At 37.4% G+C, this 21606-nt stretch overlaps 3 protein-coding genes across 3 annotated transcripts; 2 read left to right on the forward strand and 1 right to left on the reverse strand.

The window, feature by feature from the left end:
* Positions 1–276: 276 nt before the first annotated feature.
* LOC117430330 (E3 ubiquitin-protein ligase RNFT1-like) lies at positions 277–5007 on the reverse strand. Its single transcript, XM_059001636.1, has 9 exons — positions 4832–5007; positions 3647–4083; positions 2889–2965; positions 2654–2754; positions 2413–2566; positions 2097–2255; positions 1740–1805; positions 1556–1657; positions 277–1353 (listed from the first exon to the last, which is right to left on the reverse strand). The coding sequence occupies exons 1-9, from the start codon at positions 4864–4866 to the stop codon at positions 1219–1221; spliced, it is 1266 nt and encodes a 421-aa protein (XP_058857619.1). The 5' UTR covers positions 4867–5007; the 3' UTR covers positions 277–1218.
* Positions 5008–7362: 2355 nt separating this feature from the next.
* LOC117430232 (uncharacterized) lies at positions 7363–14199 on the forward strand. The gene is made up of 13 exons (XM_059001706.1): positions 7363–7495; positions 7809–8034; positions 8647–8770; positions 9728–9896; positions 9971–10146; positions 10367–10501; positions 10759–10920; positions 11421–11536; positions 11714–11754; positions 12009–12109; positions 12495–12651; positions 13178–13279; positions 14100–14199. The coding sequence occupies exons 1-13, from the start codon at positions 7405–7407 to the stop codon at positions 14111–14113; spliced, it is 1614 nt and encodes a 537-aa protein (XP_058857689.1). The 5' UTR covers positions 7363–7404; the 3' UTR covers positions 14114–14199.
* A 21-nt stretch (positions 14200–14220) lies between these two features.
* Positions 14221–21109, forward strand: LOC117430231 (uncharacterized). The gene is made up of 8 exons (XM_034050070.3): positions 14221–14331; positions 15090–15186; positions 15450–15603; positions 15985–16189; positions 16680–16858; positions 18364–18529; positions 19117–19258; positions 20394–21109. Coding segments are annotated over exons 1-8 (1005 nt in total). The 5' UTR covers positions 14221–14270; the 3' UTR covers positions 20395–21109.
* Positions 21110–21606: the final 497 nt, after the last annotated feature.

The raw sequence follows: 21606 nt of genomic DNA on the forward strand, positions 1-21606 counted from the left end.
TTAACTGTCGTGTAGTTCTGTATATCAACTGCCTTTATTCAATGCAAGAAGATAAACATGTGTTTGTTTAAAATGTAATACTTCAGTAGTTAACCCTTGGTGAGAATGTAGTTTTTTGAGTTTGGTCCCTTGTGTTTTCCTATTGTATCTCCCATCAATGACGTTAGTAATACATGAGAAAAAGCACAAAGCTGATGGTCTGGATCCCAAGATTTTCTATTCAAGTCGGAGAAATAAAGAAATACACAAATAAAGAAATACACAAATAAGCAAAAACAAAGAACTGGATAGTTTTATTTGATAAATGTTGAACACGAGATCATAAGGTTAGAAAAAAAACAAATTCAAAACACAACATAATAAATATACAATATGTATACAGTCTTTTAAAGAAATTCTGGGGGAAAAAGAAAACCAGTAAAAGGAGGGGATCTCATTTTCTTTGGTTTAAATTGTGTACCACTGCAATCAGTAAACTGACCACCAAAATACTTAAACGTGGTATTCCTAAACAATATTTTATAAATATAATTATTTAAAAAGGAGTGTGGTTAGCTTAACTACATCATAGCCTGTTTTAAAACAAAAGTAATTATGTGAGCGATTCCTTGCAAAATATAGACAAATCAAACTGTGTGTAGAAATAATGTTGAAAAGAACAAGCTTTACAAATCATCCTAACTAGGCAACACACTTTAAAATGTAAAAACAAAAAGAAAACATCCCAAGCTGCTGTTTGGCATTTAAAAGTTATGTTTTATTGTCAGAGTATGATAAATAGGACCCAATTCACTGAGTGTGTAAAGCCTGATTCAACCTGAATACAGTGAAAAATAGAACTTGATACTCAAAAACAATTATGGACCCATTTTTGCCCACCAGACAGCTGGATTACTAGTCAAGAACTGACACTGAAAGACTTGGAGAAATCTAGGATCATCACTCGCTAGTAAAGAAATGCACCAAACAAAAAAAATCAATTTGCGGTTACAGTATATATAAGCCACAGAACTATATCTGAAATCTGTTTCCAGTATCAAATCTGTATTGAAATTTCTTTTTTGTAATTAAATATTTACATTTAGGAGCAATTGTTATAATAAAAATACATATATTATTTCTGTATTGCTTATAAGTACAAGCCCCATACTAATTTGATATGTTCAGATACTAAACCTGCATTTGTATCAGTCTCTTAAACATATACAGTACATTTCTTTAGTAAATTTGTAAATGCATAGAAGTTGCACCATCCTTCCATTTGTGAACACTGTCTGCAATCACAGTTCTACAGAGTGGACACGTCTTCTCCTGATTTAACCACAGCGAGATGCACTCATCACAGAACATGTGCTGTGGAGAAGGGGGGAGGGCACAAGACAGTCAAGTAGGCCTTGTTTGGGTTTCAAATAAAACAGTTCAGAGATATGGATCTGTAGCCAAATAAATGGGCTTCAGTATGTATGTGAAAACACAGAACAAGGCATCAATAAAGCACAGGCTAATTGATGTTCTGACAGACAATCCCATCATTTTAAAGAAGGTTTGAAATTACCTGGCATGCAAGGAGACAGGGTTCTCTGAATTCAGCTTGGCAGATTGGACAGTCGTCTCCGGCTTCAGCACACTGGTTCTTAGTGGCCAACACCCCATTATGCTAAAATACAACAAGCAAAAGATTTTAGTCTCCAAAACATCAAATTAGCAAATGACTTAGTAAAGCTGATGAAATGTTTAACCTCTTTGTTGCGAAATATCCTCATCGTTTTCTGAAAAGGACCCCACTGTCCATACAGTCCCAGAAGCTGTGGAAAGATGGGCTGGATTACCAAGTGCAGGGTTCAGAAAGATCCCACAGTAATAAAGAGCTAAGTTTGCATGGCAATGTGGAACTTCTTCCAATTTCTATTTTTTTTTTTTTTTACTACTGACCCCTTTATTGTTGTTAGGACAAGAAGTATTTTTGTGCAACATTTTAGGGCTCTATTGAATGGATCAAAATGGCAACGATATAAAATTATTGAATTAAAGTAGTCCCTTTGCATACTAAAAATGACATCTCCACTAGTGTCCAATACATGCTTGAACCAAGTTACCTTAAGTATGAGGTAGACCAAAGCCAGCAGTATTCCCAGCGTCAATCCAGTGTAGCTGTCCAGCTCTTGATAGGTAATCAGGTAGCGGAACCACACAGGGAAAGGGGCCACTGACTGGTAAGCCTGATTGATCTCCTCAGTTAGCATATACCACCGCCCCTGACAGACAGAGAAACAAGCCATCCACATAGGCATTAGTAACAATGGAACCAGAAATGTCTGCATCAATATAGAACTCAAAACAAAACCAGCCTATTTTTCAGTCACCCCTGGGCCAAACTAAATGAAAGCAAACAGATTATGAAAATGGTCTTACCCTTGATCTATAAGCCACGAGGGCAGAAGGCATTATTATGATAAGGCACTTCACTCCCATGAAGAGAAACTTCAATATGAAGTTTGTGATTCCCACAATCCATAGGACATCCCACAGTCCCAAAGATTCGACACTGGGGTTCACAAAGATTAAGCTAGGAAATGAAGAGAAAATCACAAGACTCTACTCACAATAGTAATAAAATGATCAATGATGTTAATTTACAAATACCACTGCATACCTGCAATACAGTGACTCGGCCTGGAAAGTGTAATACAGCCCAAGTGAGGATGATGTCAGGAACAGCACAAGCCAAGCACACTGTATGACTGAACGTCGCTCCTGTTAAAACACCGAGAAAATGTGTTGTTAATATTATAAAAATAAAACATCACATATTTTGTATGCTCGAAAAACAACCTGAAAATATTGACATCCTTCAAGCTCTAATGATGAATGCAATGCTGTGCACTTACCCGCAGGAAAACCTGGTTTTGAATCGTTTTATTTGCATAAAGAAAAGTTGTAAGTAGCCCCACACCAATAGCAATACCTGGAAGAAAAACACAAGCAACAATCATACAATTGTGATGCCAATAAACATTACAACAACCTTGCACTCAGCGATTCTTCAGCATTATTGTTACCAATATTATTACTCCCAATAACTGAAACTATCCATATATAGGGGTTCACTTTGATAAAGTGAATGACACCTCTGTCATAATCTACCTTCCAAACTCCTCCATCCTGTGTTTCTTCCTGTTGAACTGAAACATAGCCAATGGCATTATCACATACTACCATACTGTAATTGCACTCTGTTTTTTATGCTCAGGTGGGTGCAGACTTCTAAATGCTGTAAATGTAAAATAAAATGCCACTGTGATGGCTGTATAACAGTGCCCTTACCTTCTGGCATGTTTCTAATCACTCTGGGTGGTGTTTACTCAGTTTCCCGTTTTTCACATTTGCTTTGACAAGAGAATGATGTCACAACTCTCTCTCTCACACACACACAACACCTCCCTCCCGCTACACTGAATTCAGTTCCATTGCAACTGGGAGCATAATGTGTGCGAAACTACCTTCCTATTAGGAAAGCATGCACCTGTAAAACTGTAGGAACCAGGAAAAAGATGGTCCCCACAACAAGAATATATTCTCACTAGTGAGACTCGTGGTGACATGTTTGTATTGATGGGTACTTCCTATAAAACACTAAAAAACATACCTAATGCATGCTGCATAACAAGTTTAGCACAAAGAATCACAATAAATGGAACACTTTTCTGAAGCCATCTTAAAAGGTAGCGCAGCTCGGAAATGGAACTGCTGGGCTCTCCTGCATCCAAGTCTCCTGCGCCGCTGCTGTCAGGTTCACTGTGGGAGTGTGGACGAGCGTGGCTGTGTGCGTGGGAGCGTGGCCGTCTGGATGCAGGTCTTCCACCACGCTCTCCTGCTGGCGTCGTGCCGATCGTGATGTGCACTTCTCCGCCTGGGGAGGTACCCGAGTCCCCTGCTCCTGGAGTACTGGTTAATGACTCAGGCTGGAGAGTTAGAGCTAAACCATTGCCTGCCTGAGTAGTCAGTGTGTTTGAGTCAGTCTGCATTACAGTCGTTGGCTTGTTTAGTTTCTGCAATCCGGATCTGGGCTCACTAGAATCTCTCCTAAAAAGTACATTGAGCAATGCTTGAATTAGTACACGAATTTACTACTTTGACAATAGTAGTTGACAAAATGTAGTTTAACAAAATGGCAAATTAGTGCATTCAAATTAAATTAATACACACTATTCGATGTGAAGTATTACTAAATCTCGTAGGTGTATGACACATAAAAATTAACAAATACGATTTGAGGAGCACTCCCGAGTCCTGTTAAATCGACTCTCTCGATGGTAATTACCGATACAGTATTGTTATAACACAACGTTTTACCCACAACACTAAATCCTACCGCAACTATATCAAAAACAGAGTGGTAAGTAAATGGGCTAAACACAAATGCGAATTCAAAGGAAATGAGGGATTATGCACCTTTCTGATACTTTAGACGAACACAAACAATGCAATAATGGAGGGAACTGTGTTTTGAGTATTAATGCCACCTAGGTAAAGTACTCAAAGATTCGGGCTATTCCGATCGGTGTCTGTGTGATGTAATGTAGCCTGACTCCCTCGGCAGCTGTCAACACAAGCGATCAGTTCATTTTATTTTTGGTCCAATTTTAAGAAATATAGAAGCTTACACACACTAAATGTAACGATTTGATCTACTGTACATCTGGATGATTTTTTTTACAAGCGTGTGAACTTTCTTTTGAAAGCTTGTTAGTTACCGATGTGTTTATTTACTTTTCTCGTCTGTACTAAACTAAACTGTTTAAATATTTGAAATGACAACGGATTAACCCACCTGTTATATTGAGGCCGCAGTTGCATGGCAAACATTCAAAACAGTTCCTCTTCTCGATTTAAAACCCATCGATCGATGCAAAACTAAAATGAAAACAAACTTAAAAAAAAAAAAGCCGAACGACTAACGCTACCGCTGAGCAGACATCTTTCACTCAACTGCGGAACTTGACGCAACACCGGGTCAGGGAAAGGTGAAAGGGCATGCAAGAAAAAAAATCTATAATTACATTCGCTAAATATCAAACATATTTGGATGCTGTAGGCTTGTTTTGGTTGTATAAAAGGAAAGTTTTCAATTAACTGTAGTTTAAACACGATGAAGTGACGTATCGTCACAGTTGCTATGACAACATAGTGTAAACTACATAACTACATAGCTGTTATGTAACAGGTAACGTGTTTTTTCGAACTGTATTCGTAAGGGAAATGAATGTGTTCTCTCTCTCTCTCTCTCTCTCTCTCTCTCTCTCTCTCTCTCTCTCTCTCTCTCTCTCTCTATATATATATATATATATATATATATATATATATATATATATATATATATATATGCTTTCAATGCTTTACTTCAATGCTTTTATTACACCGTGTAACAATTTTTTTTTTTTTTATTTGGTTCCTGGGTAGTAAGTGTTATTTCCTAATTGCTTATGCCTCAAAAGTATAGAAAATGGCTATTATTCCACACAAACTCGGACCTGCGCAACTACTGAATCGTCTGATTCTTGGGTGCCCATTAAGTTGTAACACTGGTTCATAGTCCATCAGCTGACCCCATATACACTACATAAAATGTATTAAAATTGGCATAGACATGTATGTAAATTTGTAAAACTTACCTATTTACTAAAAAAAATGTCTTGTCAACATCAATATGATTATCAAACACAAGTTAATAACAAGCATGATACAATTTTATTTTCCCCTGTTGTCTATAGAGTGTTTTAAACATTTAGATGAAATAGAGGAAACATTATCTGATGACCGTCGAAATCTAACCTATGGGCCAGATAGGGCAAAATTCAAAAATATAAAGAACTGAGCAAAACAACAAGCCTTTCTTTTTGCAGATGCTATAATTGAGTGTTACTGTTAACTGCTGATTTCAAATTTGGTGCTGATTTTAATACAGTGTCCGCCAAGCATGAGTGAGAGTGAGCGAGATTCTTTGGGAAAAAACACCCTCGCCACACAGGAGGAGCTTTGTGAGAAAGCTGCGCAGAGCAGCCACTGCCAAAGGAGACCAGGTAAGGAACATCAGCCATTGTCTGCATCTGGAAAATGGCATTCAGCGTTATGCATTTTCCTTATAAAAGTGTCCTTGTAGAATTAAAAAAAATAAAAATGTTTCTCTCTTTGATTTGCTTATATATACTATTGCCAGTCTCCCAATCTTCGTGTTGTTTAAAGTTACAGTGCCTTGTACAGTTTAAAAATATATATTTTTGAAATTGCTGTGTTGCCCATGTTGAAAATATCAGCTCTGAAGGCGTTTTCTGTAAAATGTTATTTGTGTAATCAACAGTAAAGTACAGTATGATCATTCATCAAAAGTACAGTATGATCAATCATTTGTTGTATAGTGACTTCAATTTATTACATTTACAACTTATATGTCTTAAACATACACTTGCCTATTCTGTTCTCATGCTGTTTTCCACAGATGGTGACCTCATTGGTTTATCCCAGGAGATGACCAATTTTATCAATGACACCTACAGCTTGGTAGTTACTGAGATGGAACAGTTACTGGCCAGACAGGAGGTAAAGAAAAACGTAAATATATATATATATATATATATATATATATATATATATATATATATATATATATATATATATATATATATATACAGGCTTGTAGTTGTCACTTATGTCAGCTCAGTGCAGGTGACTCTGCTTTAGTGTGGTTCAGAGTACAATCTTACTGGATCAACTATGGCTGTCTGCTGCAGTTTTAGTCCCCAAGCTTCATGGTATTCCCAGATTCCCAATCATACGAATTGAACATATTGTGGACCGGTGCAGTGATTTAAAATAGCAGTGCTATATTGCCTGGACTTCTTCATTTGATCCTTAAAATCCAATACAGTTTGATGCACAGGGAGGAAAGGATAGAGGGGTCATATATTAAGTTTAAATGTTTCATACATCTCCTGAACTCCCTCAAAGTGAAGTGCTGGGTTAGCAAAAATAGATTTGCTTAAAGGTGATACCCTCTCAACAACCAGCTGTTGAAGAAAGGGAACGTTCAACAAAGCACTTGTTACAGAAAAAGCTACAGGTGCACTGCCTTACTGAGTCCACTAGATGTCACTGGAGATCAATAATATTTTAAAGAAAGCTTTAAATATTTGTGAAAGTTGCAATGTTCACATTGCTTACCTGCATTTAGTTCTATCTACTGTTATTATATCCCAGACTTTTAAGTCTTTATTAAGTCCCTGCCCTTGTGAATATCTTGTTAGTGCAAGGATAGTGCTTCAGCTGAGAATGCCATAACATGGTGCTTAATTTGTGCAGGATGGTGAGGGTTTGAGCTCAGATACATGGCAATCTGCCTTTGCTTTAATGGCAAGAAGAAGACGTGCAAAATCTGTGGAGAGCAAAGATCTGCATTTGACAACCCGCCGAGGATCTGCTTTTCAGATACAACCTGAAGGTAATACCGAATGCTCATTGTATTGCAAGTAATATGAGAGGATCATTCTGCTACGGTAGCTGCAGGCTTTCCTTTGGGTATCTGTGGTTCCAATTATTCTGATTGAAGGACTAAATACTAAAGAAGGTAGAGCGTTGCACTCCCTCTCAAGAATGGAACAGGGATAGCTCAGGAAAAGAAGGGGTGTGATACCTGCTTTGTGTAAAGCATGGCCAATAAGAAGCAGAAACAGCCATTAGGAAAATGTAGATGATATAAAGTATAATTTCAAACAGCAATATGCAATAACATTAATGGCAAGTATCATTTACAGATGAAGGCATCCCGCTTCCTGGCTTACAGCCGCCTCCCCTGAGCTCCCCTGGAAGTGAAGTGCTGGGAAGATCGGTGTCTGCCATCCTTGCTTCCGATCCCCAGCGAATGGCGACAGTGTGTGAGAGGCTGAAAGGGAGGCCACTGCCAACTACCCTCAGAAACTCTGTATGGATTGATAAACTGCTAAACACAGACAAAGTGTTTCATAAAGCAATTTCTTTACAGTAAGAATGCAACTATTGCTAAGCAAAGCTTTGTAAGAATACAGTGATCCTAATGCGTATTGAAGATTCATTGCACATGATGGAAACTGATAATAAAATGGTAGTCTGCAACACATCCTGCTTATTCTGTGCATTCACCACGGATCACCATACTTTTGTCTGCTCGACAGTTTCACTATGCTAGACTTCTTTTATATGAAAGACCATTTCAGTGCGTGAGAACCTAAAGGGAAAGTCTGCACAGAGGTTAAGCTGTGTTTGGTGTTTTTCATACAACACACTCGTTTACCTCAAGCGAAAGCTTTCCATTAAGCTGTAAATTAAAATTCTTTATTACAGATGTAAGTAAACTTTCCTTAGGGGGCAAGGGTGGTCATGTGGAAACGGATTAGCAATTCAGTGCAGGCTATAGTATTTGTTAGCACAGCCATATTTGTGAATATATGGAGTATTGCTGGTTGTAATGACCACTCAAACTAGTCTATAAAAGATCCTTTAGAATGGGAATTATAAAGAGGTGGTATCTCTATACAGCTCATCATTAATGTTTATCATGCCGCTGTTAACTACATCCTCAGAATATATCAAGTGTGTACTATGTTTGTCTTTTAGAAATCTTGAGAAAGCTGCCAGAGAGAAGTTTGGCCGAGCAGTGGGACACAGGGTGGCTGAATTGAAACTCAGAAGTGCCACTCGATCCCCTGTCTCGGGCTTGATTGAAAACGCTGTGGTGGAGGTGAGGCAGGCTCTTTGCAATAGGGAAATAGGAAAGCTGCACTGAATCTGCTCATTTTAAACAATTTACATACATTAAAGGGCAACATGAAATGTAATTCTGTTGACAAACAGTATATATTTTATTGTGCTTGAAAACTGTGGCTTTACCCTGTTGGATGCAGTTCCCCTAGGGTATATTTTCAAAGCATTTATTCCATTAAATGAAAGGAAACAATTCTGCAAAAGTGATATGTGAAAATGATGAGGTCTGGAGAGCTTGAATTATATCTTAAATGATATAACCTAGCTGTTTTCCCCTTTTCATAAAATAGGACTTCATTGTATATTACAATAAATTATACACCATTACAACGGTTTGACAAGGACGCAGGTTCATGAAGTAATGATACCATTTCAATCTGTCCTACTGATTCCTGCCAACATTCTTGTGAAATGCTAGATAATGTGTGAACAATTTGGCAGTACCTTTTTATTTCTTCATCTGAACAGTGGAACTGGTCCAGCTGAATCCAGGCTGTTAATTGTATGATAATAAGGAGGGAAGATTTAGAAAAGAATGATTACAGTTAAATGGTAGCCTCTCGTTAATTATAGCAATCATTTTAAAATGTATAAAAAAGGACTGTTTGTTAAAATATTGAAACATAGGTGGATTAATAAAGTGTACAGTAAAATGTGGCATAGAAAGGTAACAGGTCTTTTTTTTTTTTGCAATGTGATATTTTTCTTTTGCTTTTTTTTTTACCATCTATAAATATTATATAAAAAGAGATCATGCAAAATGCTTACCCATTGCTGTACATTTCAATTGAAAGATGAAGCAGAGGTGTGAAGAGGAAAGGTTGGTGTAACAATGTGCTGTGTTTTTATGTCTTTTAATTCAGCTGCCCTGGTTTTTTTTTCATCTGTGATGTGCGTTTCACACATAACGGGAGGCTCTCGTTTGTCTTGGCAGAAATATGAAAGGACACCCTGTATGCAAACTTTTGCTACCAATGAGCAGATGATCTCAGAAACAAGCAAAGCATTGAACATACTCTATGTGCACAATGGGACTTACGAGCCTTATCTCATCCACTGGCTCTTTCCTTTGCAAATTGCGTTTAAGCAAGCAGATACTAAGGGTAAGTGCTGAAGCTTGACGAGTACTTTTCAGTTTGGGTTTAGTATTTCAGTGTGACCTAATGTGATTTTTCAGCTGAGCACTGCTACGAACTGGCCATGTACCTGCATTTTCTCATCCAGAAGTTCCCATCCTGGCCAGAGATTTTTACCCTGGCAGAACGTGTCATGAGACACGTGGAAGAGGAGGACCCAGACTTTTATGCTCATCTTCAGCTCTGCTCTTCCAGGAATGCTGTCTTTGATCCCAAGGTAATAAATCCTGCTAAAACAAAACACCTGCAAGTAACAAACACCTTTATCCAAAATCAGAGCACTGTAATAAAATCTTAGACAATTAACAGGAGTCACTCAAGATCTTAAAAAAAAAATGAGCCTATCAACATATCTTCTTGTAAGGTCAACCATAACAGCATTAGTTAAGACCCTTTTATATGAACTAGTATAATTTACTTTATTTGATTGCTGTCAGGATTTTTTGGCCGAGCTGATCGCTAGAGAGAGGCAGCAGGTCCAGGAGCTGTTGGATGTTACAGACAGAACTGATAGGCACCAAGCTATCAGCAAAGAGCTGCTTGCAAACCCCCTTCGGAAATGGATGGGAGAGGTAACGCCCTTATTGCTTCTTTTACAGCTTAAGAGTTCAGGTTATTATTTTTGTGAAGACCGGGTGAATATATATTGTCACATGTTTTTTTTTTATTTTTATATTTTGTATTAATGTTTAAATAAATCAATACATAATAAATAACAGCTTAATATTAAGTGTATATGTATATAGTATTTTTTTTTTTAGTTTTACTGTACTGCAGTGGTCAAACTCACTATTTTACAATGTTTTGTGTGTGTGTGTGTTGCTTTAAGGGATTCATGAGTGTTCTAGACCTGCCTGCAGTGCTGCTGATATGGGACCAGCTTTTCATGCATGACTGGAGTCGGAAAGTGATGGAAGATTTCTGCCTTGCAGTCTTGATGCTGCTTAAGGACCCTTTGATGACAGCAGATAGCTATCAGTCTATGAGACAGGTAACACACCCAGAACAGCGACCTTGAATCTGAAATATGTGCTTAACAATATGCTTAACAAATACCTTCTCTCTTACTCTCATTCACATTAAAGTAAATTATTTGATGTGTTCAAGGGCCACACGCTTTTTTAATCAATAATAGATGTCCCAGAAGACAAATAAGCATGTGTCTGTGTATAGTGGGAACCAATTAGTGACTCATAGGGGAAGATGGGGACTGTAGAGGATTGTCACATTGGACTGAGATGCCAATCAATATGCATGATATCCCAGTGCAGATGAGGAGGAAGTTATGCAGGGTTTACAATAAAGTAGATACCCACTGCATGTGTTTTGTGTAATTCTCTTTTGATTTTTGTCCTCTGAAATAAAGCATGCATAAAGGGATTTCAACCTGGTATGAAATACAGTATAATTTAACCTTTCATGGGTTAAAGTGTATTTGGCTTTAAAAGCATTATTGGCTGTATTAATGAATAAAGTCTATTTATTTGTCAGGTCTTTCTAGATCACGCCAGCCATCTGTTCACCGCTGATATTCAGAAGGGCTGGACTCACCTGCAGCAAGGGGGACTCGCAGCGGAAATCCCAGCATTTAATAGATTACATTTAAGGTAAAGCACAGCATTTTATATTTTTCCAGCAGATAAGCAGATTTATTGTGTGCAAATTCTTATACATACAAGGTGACCGGAACACATTATATATCCATAAATATATATATTTTAAAAAAGTTAGTAAGAGATAAAAAGAAGCTATATTTTCTGATTATGATGCGTTTTCTTTATTAGATTGCTCTATGGACCATTCCCAAAACAAGGGACAAGAAAAGGTAGGTTTGAAAAAGTTCCCGTCAGTTTGTTAATAGCAAGAAAACTAAATACAGTACCTTTAACTTTCTTCTGCTTAAAAATACCAGACTGTAAATGTAATTACACCTTTATTTTTATTTGAATTCATGGACAAGTATCATTTCTACAACGGCATTAAAAATAATGAATGGACCTAATCATGGAGCAGCAGAACTAAGAACCACTCTCATAAAAAGCCCCCCATTGACTTGTTTGTTGTATTTTCTTTTGAAAGATGTAGGTCAAGTTAACCTGGGATATATCCTTCCTACCGGGTTGAAAGATGTGGTTGTGAAGTTGATTTTAAAACATCCCAAGTCTGATGCCGCACATAACGTAAGTGATACGATGAGGTCTGTCACCAGTACACACATGTTACTGAGTGCTCAAAACTTCATTGTTTTCTGTTCTTGTTAAATTAGAGATTTGTATACAGTACGCTAACCGATAAAATCACTTTAGATTGAAACAGTCTGTCTTCCACATTTCCCTGAAATTGTCAGTATTCAGTGGCATCTCTCTATCCATAATAACAGAGGTAATTTGCCACCAGTCAGGCGATAAGAACAGTATGGGATTTCTCATACTTGAAATATGTCCACATAAAGAGAAAGCGCTCAATATGAACACTTGAAGTGATTAATCGACTGCATGCCTCCTGCAAGCCCCTCTATGAAACGTGTGATATTCAGTCTTCTGACGTTTGCGTCCTTAATTCTAGGCCTGGCTGAAGGAGTTTGATCCGCATGCTGTTAAATTAACTGTGTCCGTGTTTTACGGGAATGTAAAGCTTCGCTCCGAGTCCAGCCTTCTCAAGCCATCTGTCGAGAAAAGGGCACCCGGAAAGGAAACAGATGAGTTCAGACTGCAATTCAATGGTATGGAAGCTTTTGCCAGGTCCCGCTTTAAAAGAGACTTCATGTAAGGGTTAAACAGGAAAACATAAGGAATTAAGATGTTTACTTCACATGAATTCAATAGGAAACCGCGTGTTCGATCATCCATAATTAAAATCATTACAAAGTCTTATCAATCCAGTTTTTTATAAATAGAAAACTAATTTAAAAAAAAAATGGTTACATTTGATGTTGTTAAATCACATATTGTTAAATAAGAGCTAGCATTTACAACACAGGGTAATAATGCCACTTAGCATAGAGTGTTTCTGAATACATCCAGATACTTCAAAGAATCAAACTACTCAATGAGTAGGGAATATTGAGGGTTGTACAAGGTAATACCGTACCATTTATTCTCTAAGATGGATCATCACAGACCTTTTTAAATTCAGGGTACCATGCATTGGTGACCTTTCAATATTTGCTATTGCTTAATTGTGTAGCGAGGCACAACTGATTGGGTTTGGAACACATTTCCATTTCAGATTTCTCTTGGTCATTTCAGATACGTTTGTGTTTGACTCCCTGGACCCGTCTGAATTCAGGGAGGTGGACCCTTCAGAGGACAAGCCTGTCCTGGTCGTGAAGCTGCTCTACAGCCCAGCAGGTGGAATTCCTTCTCATTTTAGATCTGCCTTTCTATCATATTACCTTATGAATGAAATGCATGCCAACGTATATGCAGCTCTGGCCAAAAGTTTTGCATCACCTTATATAATTAACTAATCTTGCTTCATAAAGTCGAATGAAACCAGCTGAATAATGTTAACGTTAATTAATTGAATTACATACTGCTTTGTAGTTTTCCATATACTTGTGACATTTTGAAATCTAACGTGAAATACTGTACTACTATTATGGCTTCCGGTAGACTTTTGCAATATCATTTTGTAGTTTCTTTGATTGCATGATGTTTAGTAAAATATCTAAATTATGTTCATACATTTTTATTTTTATGTCTCAATCCTAAAAATCGAGGTGATGCAAAACTGTTGGCCATACCTGTAGGTTCTTACGAAACAAATGCATTTGTTTCTGGTACAGTTCTAACAGAGTTTCGTTTCTTTTTAAGTACCAAACCCCTTTGATTTTTTACTGGCAGAGGTTGGGCTGATTTCTGTATTTGTAATGTTTGTAATGTTATAAAGCTGCCAAGGAACAGCTTAAGAGCAGATTAAAGCGCTTAACGCTCTGGGCCCCATTGGAGTATTTAACAGTTCCACCTTGCATATAAGCTCTATTAGTCTTTAACTGTAACACATTTTTTATGTGCTTCAAAATGAGTCCCAATGCTCTGCTTATTGCCATTTAAATTTAATTTAATTTTTGTAGAAATATTGCACTGGTGCTAATAAACGGAACATGCAGTACAAGTATATAACAGTTTAAGTGCAATAAACATTATAGGCCTATTTCCTCATTTGTAGACCAAATTTGCTGATTGAAACTTAATGCCTCAGTTACCTGAAATATACTGATGCCACTAAGAGTTCTTCACTCCAGTAACACTTGGCTGGGTAAAAGTGGACATATTTCAGGAAGAAAAGACAGCCGCTCGCACGCTGTGGGCTCCTAATGAGATCTCAGCATACATCCAAATGCAGACTGGCAGACTTCTTGAGTACATCACAGATCAAATTCCAGTAAACAGCACAACAGGTAAGTTTGAAAAAAGGGTACATTTTGTGGTTATGATAGACATTTGTTTAATTGCCAGAGACCAGGTGGGTTTAAGTTAACTTCCTATGCAGCAGGGCTGTTGGTTTACATTTAATCTCCTAAGCGTTTAAATTTTAACATATTTGGTTATGTTTGTAACCTTGCAGGAAAGCAGACCCCACATAAAGCTTTGTTTTTCAAATGTTCTTTTAGATTCTACAGAAATAGTTGGACATAAGATTTCAATTGCATAGCTATTTGATCCACACCTGGTTTTACTAAGAGTTTAATAAGACATCTTGATACACTGTGGCTAATCAAGCTCATATTAAAACCTGGCATGGGTGAAACAGCAATGCAGTAATAGTCTTATTTCTATCCCTGAGTGACAGAAAATCCATGTTTTATTCAAATGAATGAAGAGCTTCTTCAATGATGCTATGTGGGATGCCACAGCCACATCGTAGTTATTTTTAGAGTTTTTTAAAAGTTTGTTTAGATGGATTACATACATTTTGTATGCATAGAACATTTTGTGTGTCTGAAACATCTCTAGATATTTAAAGAAAACATCAGAAACGATTTCATGAATCTCAAAAATGATTTAATGCATTAAAAACATGCTTTTAAAATGCATTCTTTAAATAATGCTTAAATCAACAAAGAGTTCGTAGCCGTATTGAGACTCACAATGAAGAGGAAAGGAACGCCTGTGTGAATATTTAATAGATACTGTAAATGGTAATTGATTGTTTCAGCAGAGCCTGTGCAACAAGGATCTGGCATCAGGGTCACCGTTTACGATCCTGCAAAAAAACTTCACAGACAGAGAGACAGTCCGGTACAGGAGGAAAGGTAAGAGTTGATAAAAAAAAAAAGCACAATTTTCATTATTATAACCCTTTACTGAGATCTAATAGTACTGAAAGGCAGTGTTTTTTTCACATAAAAATCATGTAAGTAATCTACTCAATTGATCTAATTAACACCATACCTTATATCACTATATAGAACCCTTCTTAGAGTTTCACATATTTTACAGTGAGAAATTCACCAAAGAGAGCTCCGGTGTCTCTTCATTTCAGTTTGTTAGTGTACAGTGATTCTGTTTCTCGTAGAGCTGTTCCTCAGGAGGAGTCCCGTTTCCTTTACCCCCCGTGGGTTCCACACAGCCCCACAGCGGCCGTTCCACAGCAGGCATCAGTCAGCCAGCCCTTGGACTTTTACATTGATGCAGTGCACTACATCCCTGATAATGCAACTATAATAAAGGTGGGCATTCTGCTAACGCCACTGTCGTGTTGGTCTGCACTCATGAGAGTCATGCACGCTTTGTTTGCCTGTCAGTTTGAATTCCACTTTACATATGCAGTGCCATCCTGCTTCAGTGAAACAGTGGGGCAAGGCAGTTCAATATTTCTTCTGAATGACACACTCTGTCCAGCACGGAACACAAATGTGAATTACAGAACTATGGTGAAGAGACACTGCATAGTATAATATTCTATCAGTATTATAAATTAGCGGCCACTGTACTTGTCAGTCCTTCTTTGCTAAAAGATGCAAAATGAGTGTTCTCTATTTGTTTTTTATACCAGCACTTGCTCTTTTTCTCATTTGATGATGTTACTGATATGAATGTGCTTCCTTCAGGTGACTGGAAGAATCATGCGATCAGGGTTAGAGGATCTGCCTGACATCTTGGCTCTTCCAGAACTCAAGACGTCAGCGAGAAACCCAGAATTCCGCTATCGCATGACAGTAAAAGCAGATAACCAAAAACCACTGGACCCACATATGATGCTTTTGCTGCGGGTCTATACTATTGATGTAGACTCTGGAGAGCTATGTGTTATAGGTTAGTAACCAAATGAGCTGACTGCAGATAACAGGATGGGTTAAGTGCTTCACATTACTACGTTCTACATTAAATTGCTTGCAAGAACAGTCTGGAAATAGGTTTCCAGTTTCATATTATGAATTTTAACAGAAAGTGTATATTTTTACTAAAATATTTTGTTTTCATTTCCGACTAATGCTGAATGATATTTTGACCTCAAAATTCATGTAACACAAACAGTTTCCAAGAATGACTTCTCCGTTTCTGCTTCCCATACAGTAGTAACAATACAGTACAAGGGTGAAGAGTACGCTGATCAACATTTTGATTTTATGTGAAAAAAAAAAAAGCTAAATCGACCCTTATATATGTGAAAGCACAATAAAGCAAACAGAGTATGGTAAAGCAGATACATAGTTATGAGCATTCGAAAATCTTGTGGAAATTAAGAGGAACACCAGAACGTCCACAATCCAGTTATATTTATTTTCTTTTGGGATTTTCACAGGGAACTGCATTGCTCGAGTATTTAACAACCACGGGCAATTAAACGCTGGGGGGTTTCAGCTCAGATTACGAGGAGGGATGCCATCAAAGGACCCAGTCGCCCTTACAGAATCATCACTCAATCACCACCCTGTAATTCCATGCTGCACAGTCCTTATCCGAATTCTTCCTCACGTGACTGTAAGTAACCATGGTGAGCAGTTTACAGCCTTTGATGTCTGTCAAACCTATCGCACCACAATTAACACTTCTGCTTGTTCTTTCTGTTATCAAACTGCAAACAGATGTTTAAAAAAAATGGCACCAAAGAGGATAAAAAAAAAAATAATAATAATAATAAATAAAAAAAATGTTTTGAAGAAAAACTGAAGCACCCAGTAGAGGGCACTTTATGTCAATGGAAGTACAGAGTGAAACAATATATATAAAGGATTTCCCTCCTGCGGCCTGCTCAGTTTCCAAAGAATGACATATTTGTCAAATGGATCTGGTTGGTCTTACATCATTTTAATAACTCTCCGGGTTTTAAAGAAATCAAGGTTTTGCAACTATACTGTATATATGGATTTCTTTTTTATTATGATGTTTTAACCTTAATTGGGTTAAATACATTGTTTTTATGTAGTAGGCTATCTGCTTACCTGACTCTAATCCCAGGCCCCATGAGATCAGCAAAACAAACACAACTGTTGAGTATCTGTTGGGCCTCAATTCTAAGTAACTAATGAAGCTTTAAAGGTCGGAAGCTCATTAGTGGTGTTTCATTCAGCCTTCTGAAAATCTGAGGATGAAAAATGAAGGCTTTGCCTCTGAGATTCAGGCACTCATTATCACAAGTGTAGTTTAGGGGAGGAGACTGTGCAGTTGATTAATGTGCCTTCTGGAAAAAAAGCTTTACAATCCGCCCTGCATCAAGGTGAAAAAAAACAAATCTTTGTCTTCTGACCTCAGTAAATGCTTGCCTAGTCAAAGTGTGCTCAAATGGTCATAGGCCTGTTGTGGTTGATGGGCTAGCCTGATTTCTCTCTGTGCTAACTCACTGACCTATTTCATGGAGTGTAAAGATGCTGTTTGTGCTGTCTTCTTTATGCTTTGACTGATAGTTTAAATTCCTGCACACAACAAGTGATGTGTACAGCGCACCATATTGGCATGTATTACAGTATCACAAGGGGGTATTTTCCATAGTAGTACAGTACATTGAAAAAGCAGGGATGGGTTTCTGAATCTTGATCACACACAAAGGGGGGCATTTTTGCTAAGTGACATTGATGACATCAGGAATTACTCTTTAGTGAGGAGTGAAGCAGTGGGATTTTTAATTGTTTAAAAGTGGTGGGAGGCACAACTAGGGGGTGGTCGTAATCCATGCATAATGTAGTGCTAACAAGCACTCTGTTTTATGCTGCTGTATGTAATTGTAATTCGGGGGACCCATGGCAGGCCCATAATATACTTTTGGTATTTTTCTATTGGGACAAGCTTGCATCTTGTATTAGGATTAGTTGAATACATCATTGCCTTGTTTATTTGGGAAAGGAGGAAAGGCAGTTGAAAAGTAATGATTGTTAGCGGTAGTATTCTTTTGAGTGTGTTAACGTTTTCTGATGGATTTTGGAACATGGTTTGAAATCATTTTATTTTTAATTTGAGAATGCCTGAACTTTTTCTCCTATTCTTCTCAGGAGCCAGCCCCCACTCCCAGCTACCTTAGTGGATTTTACTTCACTGATGAAGCAAACCCCAATAAATCAGAGCTGGAAATGATCTCCACCTTCCAGAGGGATAAGAACTTCCCAACAACTGAGGAAGATCTGGTCCAGCTGCTGATAGGGAAAGAGCAAGCTAACAGTAAGGGGAACTCTTTCAATCAACCAAATTCAATGACCTTTTTAGTTGGAGGCAAATGTTAAGGTAACTTACTATTTATGTTCTATAACAATGGAGCAAATGGGGAGTTTTTTGGATTCAATTACAGCAGCAAATTATCCTTCCAGCTAAGTTGATTTACTATAGTTTAATAATAAACTATTAAGAAATCCATATTTCATGGTAGACTACTGAAAGACACAAGCGGCTAAGTATTGCCAGTAGGCTAACGTCAATTCACATAGCTTGCATTTAGTCATCCGTAACTAGTATACACACAATAGCGTTGAATTTAGAACTACTAAAATAAACCGAATATATTTAATGACAAAAGTATGTGATTTGTGGTGGTTTATCAATTTAGCTTTTATTGTACACTAAATCAATTCTCGAATTCAAATGTGTGCACTCTGGGACAGTGCATCTGATTACTCGCTGCCGTGAACTGTGTTGTTTAATTACTGCAGCAAATTATCCCTGTGTTCAGCAACAGAGCTCGGGAGACCATGACAAGCGGGGTGCAGTGATGTGAGGTGAGTTTCTTCATTGTTTTTTATTTTGTGCTGCAGTTCCACCCGATCAGTGGCTTGCCTGGTTTAAGGAGCTCCCACCTCAACACCCCCCCGCACACCTCAGCATACACCATATGGTGCGCTATCACCAGCAAGCTGGCATTCGTTGTTCACATCGCACAGGCATTCGGGCTTCCTGGTACGTTGGGCTGAGACCATTTTAATGAAATCTGCTGTGAAAGATGTGTCCCTTAAGAAAAAATGAAGGTTTTGACAATATGCCAGCCCTGATGGTTTCTAATAGTAACTATTAATAAAATATCACTCCATTCAGTTAGCACAGATTGGCTTCCAGTAAATACAATTTGAATCGGGCTTTGGCATTGTAGAAAATAAAGCACTTACAGTCATGTGTGTATGGAGGATTGTGTGTTCAATTCTTGAACTCTGGGAATTGTCCAATGAAACCTGTGATAAATAGCTAGTAAGAGGAAATCATTGTAAACTGCAAAATAACAATGCAAAAGTGCCACATAATATAGGACATTTTAAAACACATAAGATGCACAAGTTAACAATGAAAAAAAGAGAATTAATAAACACGTCTACCAAAGCATGCTTCCAATGAGAAAGACAAATAGACTTGTATTCATACAAGAGATGTATTTATAAACATGCTTGCTTATCATGAGGCTGCATCTTCTGTCTTTAGGGAGCCTCTATTAACTCTCTGGGGCGTGATTCACAATCGCCTCTCTGCAGGCAGGACTAAATAAATTATGTTTTCAAATGAATTTCACCCTCATGGTTATTTATCTTGCTTTGTGTTTTGTGTTGTATTTTCATAGCAGGCTGTCTTCCAAATTCTTCACAGAGGAATTCAAAACGTAAAACACAGACCATATGTAATTTAACGAGCCACTTCAAAAGAGACAGCACTCTTAAAACTATAAGAGCTATTCCTGCTACACAGATAAAGATAGATGTAGTTTAAAATGACACTAAAACCAGGAGAAATTTCATTTAAAACTTAAAAAATCCACCTTATGTCTTTTTGGTCTATTTCAAATAAAGACCATTGTTCTAATAGAGGTTATCAGTAGAAGTCAAGAAAATTAACTGCGTTTTGTAACTCAGAAATGTAAACAGTTGTCTGTTACCATTATCCGGTTGGCATTTATGTTACCAGATAATGAATTGAATGTTTGTTTGTATTACGTTATTTGTGTGTGTTATTACATTGAAGTTGCTACTGCTATAATGGAGATATGACTTATAATGTTAGCTAGACTGTATACACAGACCTTGAGCATATTTTCTTCTTTGTTACACAGAGGGCCTGCATGTGAATGCCTTTGCCAGAATTCTGAAAGGAGCTGCTAGTTTACACCTTCCTGAACTTCCAGAAAGCTGGGGTGGGGAGGAGAAGTTTCTAACTCGCCAGCGTGATCTTACAAGTCTTCAGAAGTCTCCTCGTTGGACTGATCCATCTACAGTGTGTACACTATGACTGTGGTTTGGCTTGCCTACTTAACTGTTCTCATTTTTTAATCTGATTTATTTGTTTGCATTTCTAAATTTCAAACAGAATTGATTTAGTGTGTGCTGCTGGATTATTCCTGTACTTATTCCCTTTGCTTAATATGTATTCACTTTTTTGTATGGGTTTGGTTCCAGTTTCCAACAACTGCCTTCAGTCCTTTAATGGTACAGTAGTTAATATTTTGGCAACCTGAGACTCTGGCAAAGCTTAAACGTTCCTTTCTTTTTTATATACTGTTTAAAAAGAAAAGTAAACACGGTGCAGTAAACTTGTTATTCAAGAATTGTAATTATAAAAAAATTCTGTGGATTCTGTGAATAGAATGTTCATTCCCAGAGGTTCCAAAGTTCTCAGTTTAAAGGTAAACTCTTGTTCCTTTTGTTTCCGAGCAACATTTGTTCCATAGCACTGATTGATCGCACAGACTGTGATGTCTTCATATACATATATATATATATATATATATATATATATATATATTTGTTGTTGTTGAAATACATATGTGGATGGAGGTGCAGTTTTCAATTGAAATAGCTGGAGCAAGTGAATTCTTAGCTCTGAAAACCCTGTTGAAAATCTAAACAGAAATTTGATACGCTAACTTTAGACTTTAAACCCTTTTAGGATTATAAACAGAAGCGGATATTATGCAACAGCTGCATTTGTCTGTTACCCTCCAGACAGACAGAGACAAATGAATCCAGGAATACATTGTTAAGCAACAAACAAACATTGTTCTTAATCTAAAGTAATTATTTTTTTGAGGCTGATTAACGTAACCTGTATACCCACAACAAGCTATCTGTATGATGTTGATATACCTTGTTTTTAAAATGCAATAGAGATACATCCTGCCATGTTTCCAACAAATTCATAGAGCTTTTGGGTAATTTAAACCAAAAACAATTCTGCTAATAAATATAATAGGTTGTGTATTTGTATGCACTAATCCTAAAAAGGAGCATTTCCACTATTATCTAGCATGGAAGATGCTTATTCCATTG

The sequence above is a fragment of the Acipenser ruthenus genome, chromosome 26, assembly GCF_902713425.1.
Source record: "Acipenser ruthenus chromosome 26, fAciRut3.2 maternal haplotype, whole genome shotgun sequence".
In the NCBI taxonomy this organism is placed as follows: Eukaryota; Metazoa; Chordata; class Actinopteri; order Acipenseriformes; family Acipenseridae; genus Acipenser; species Acipenser ruthenus.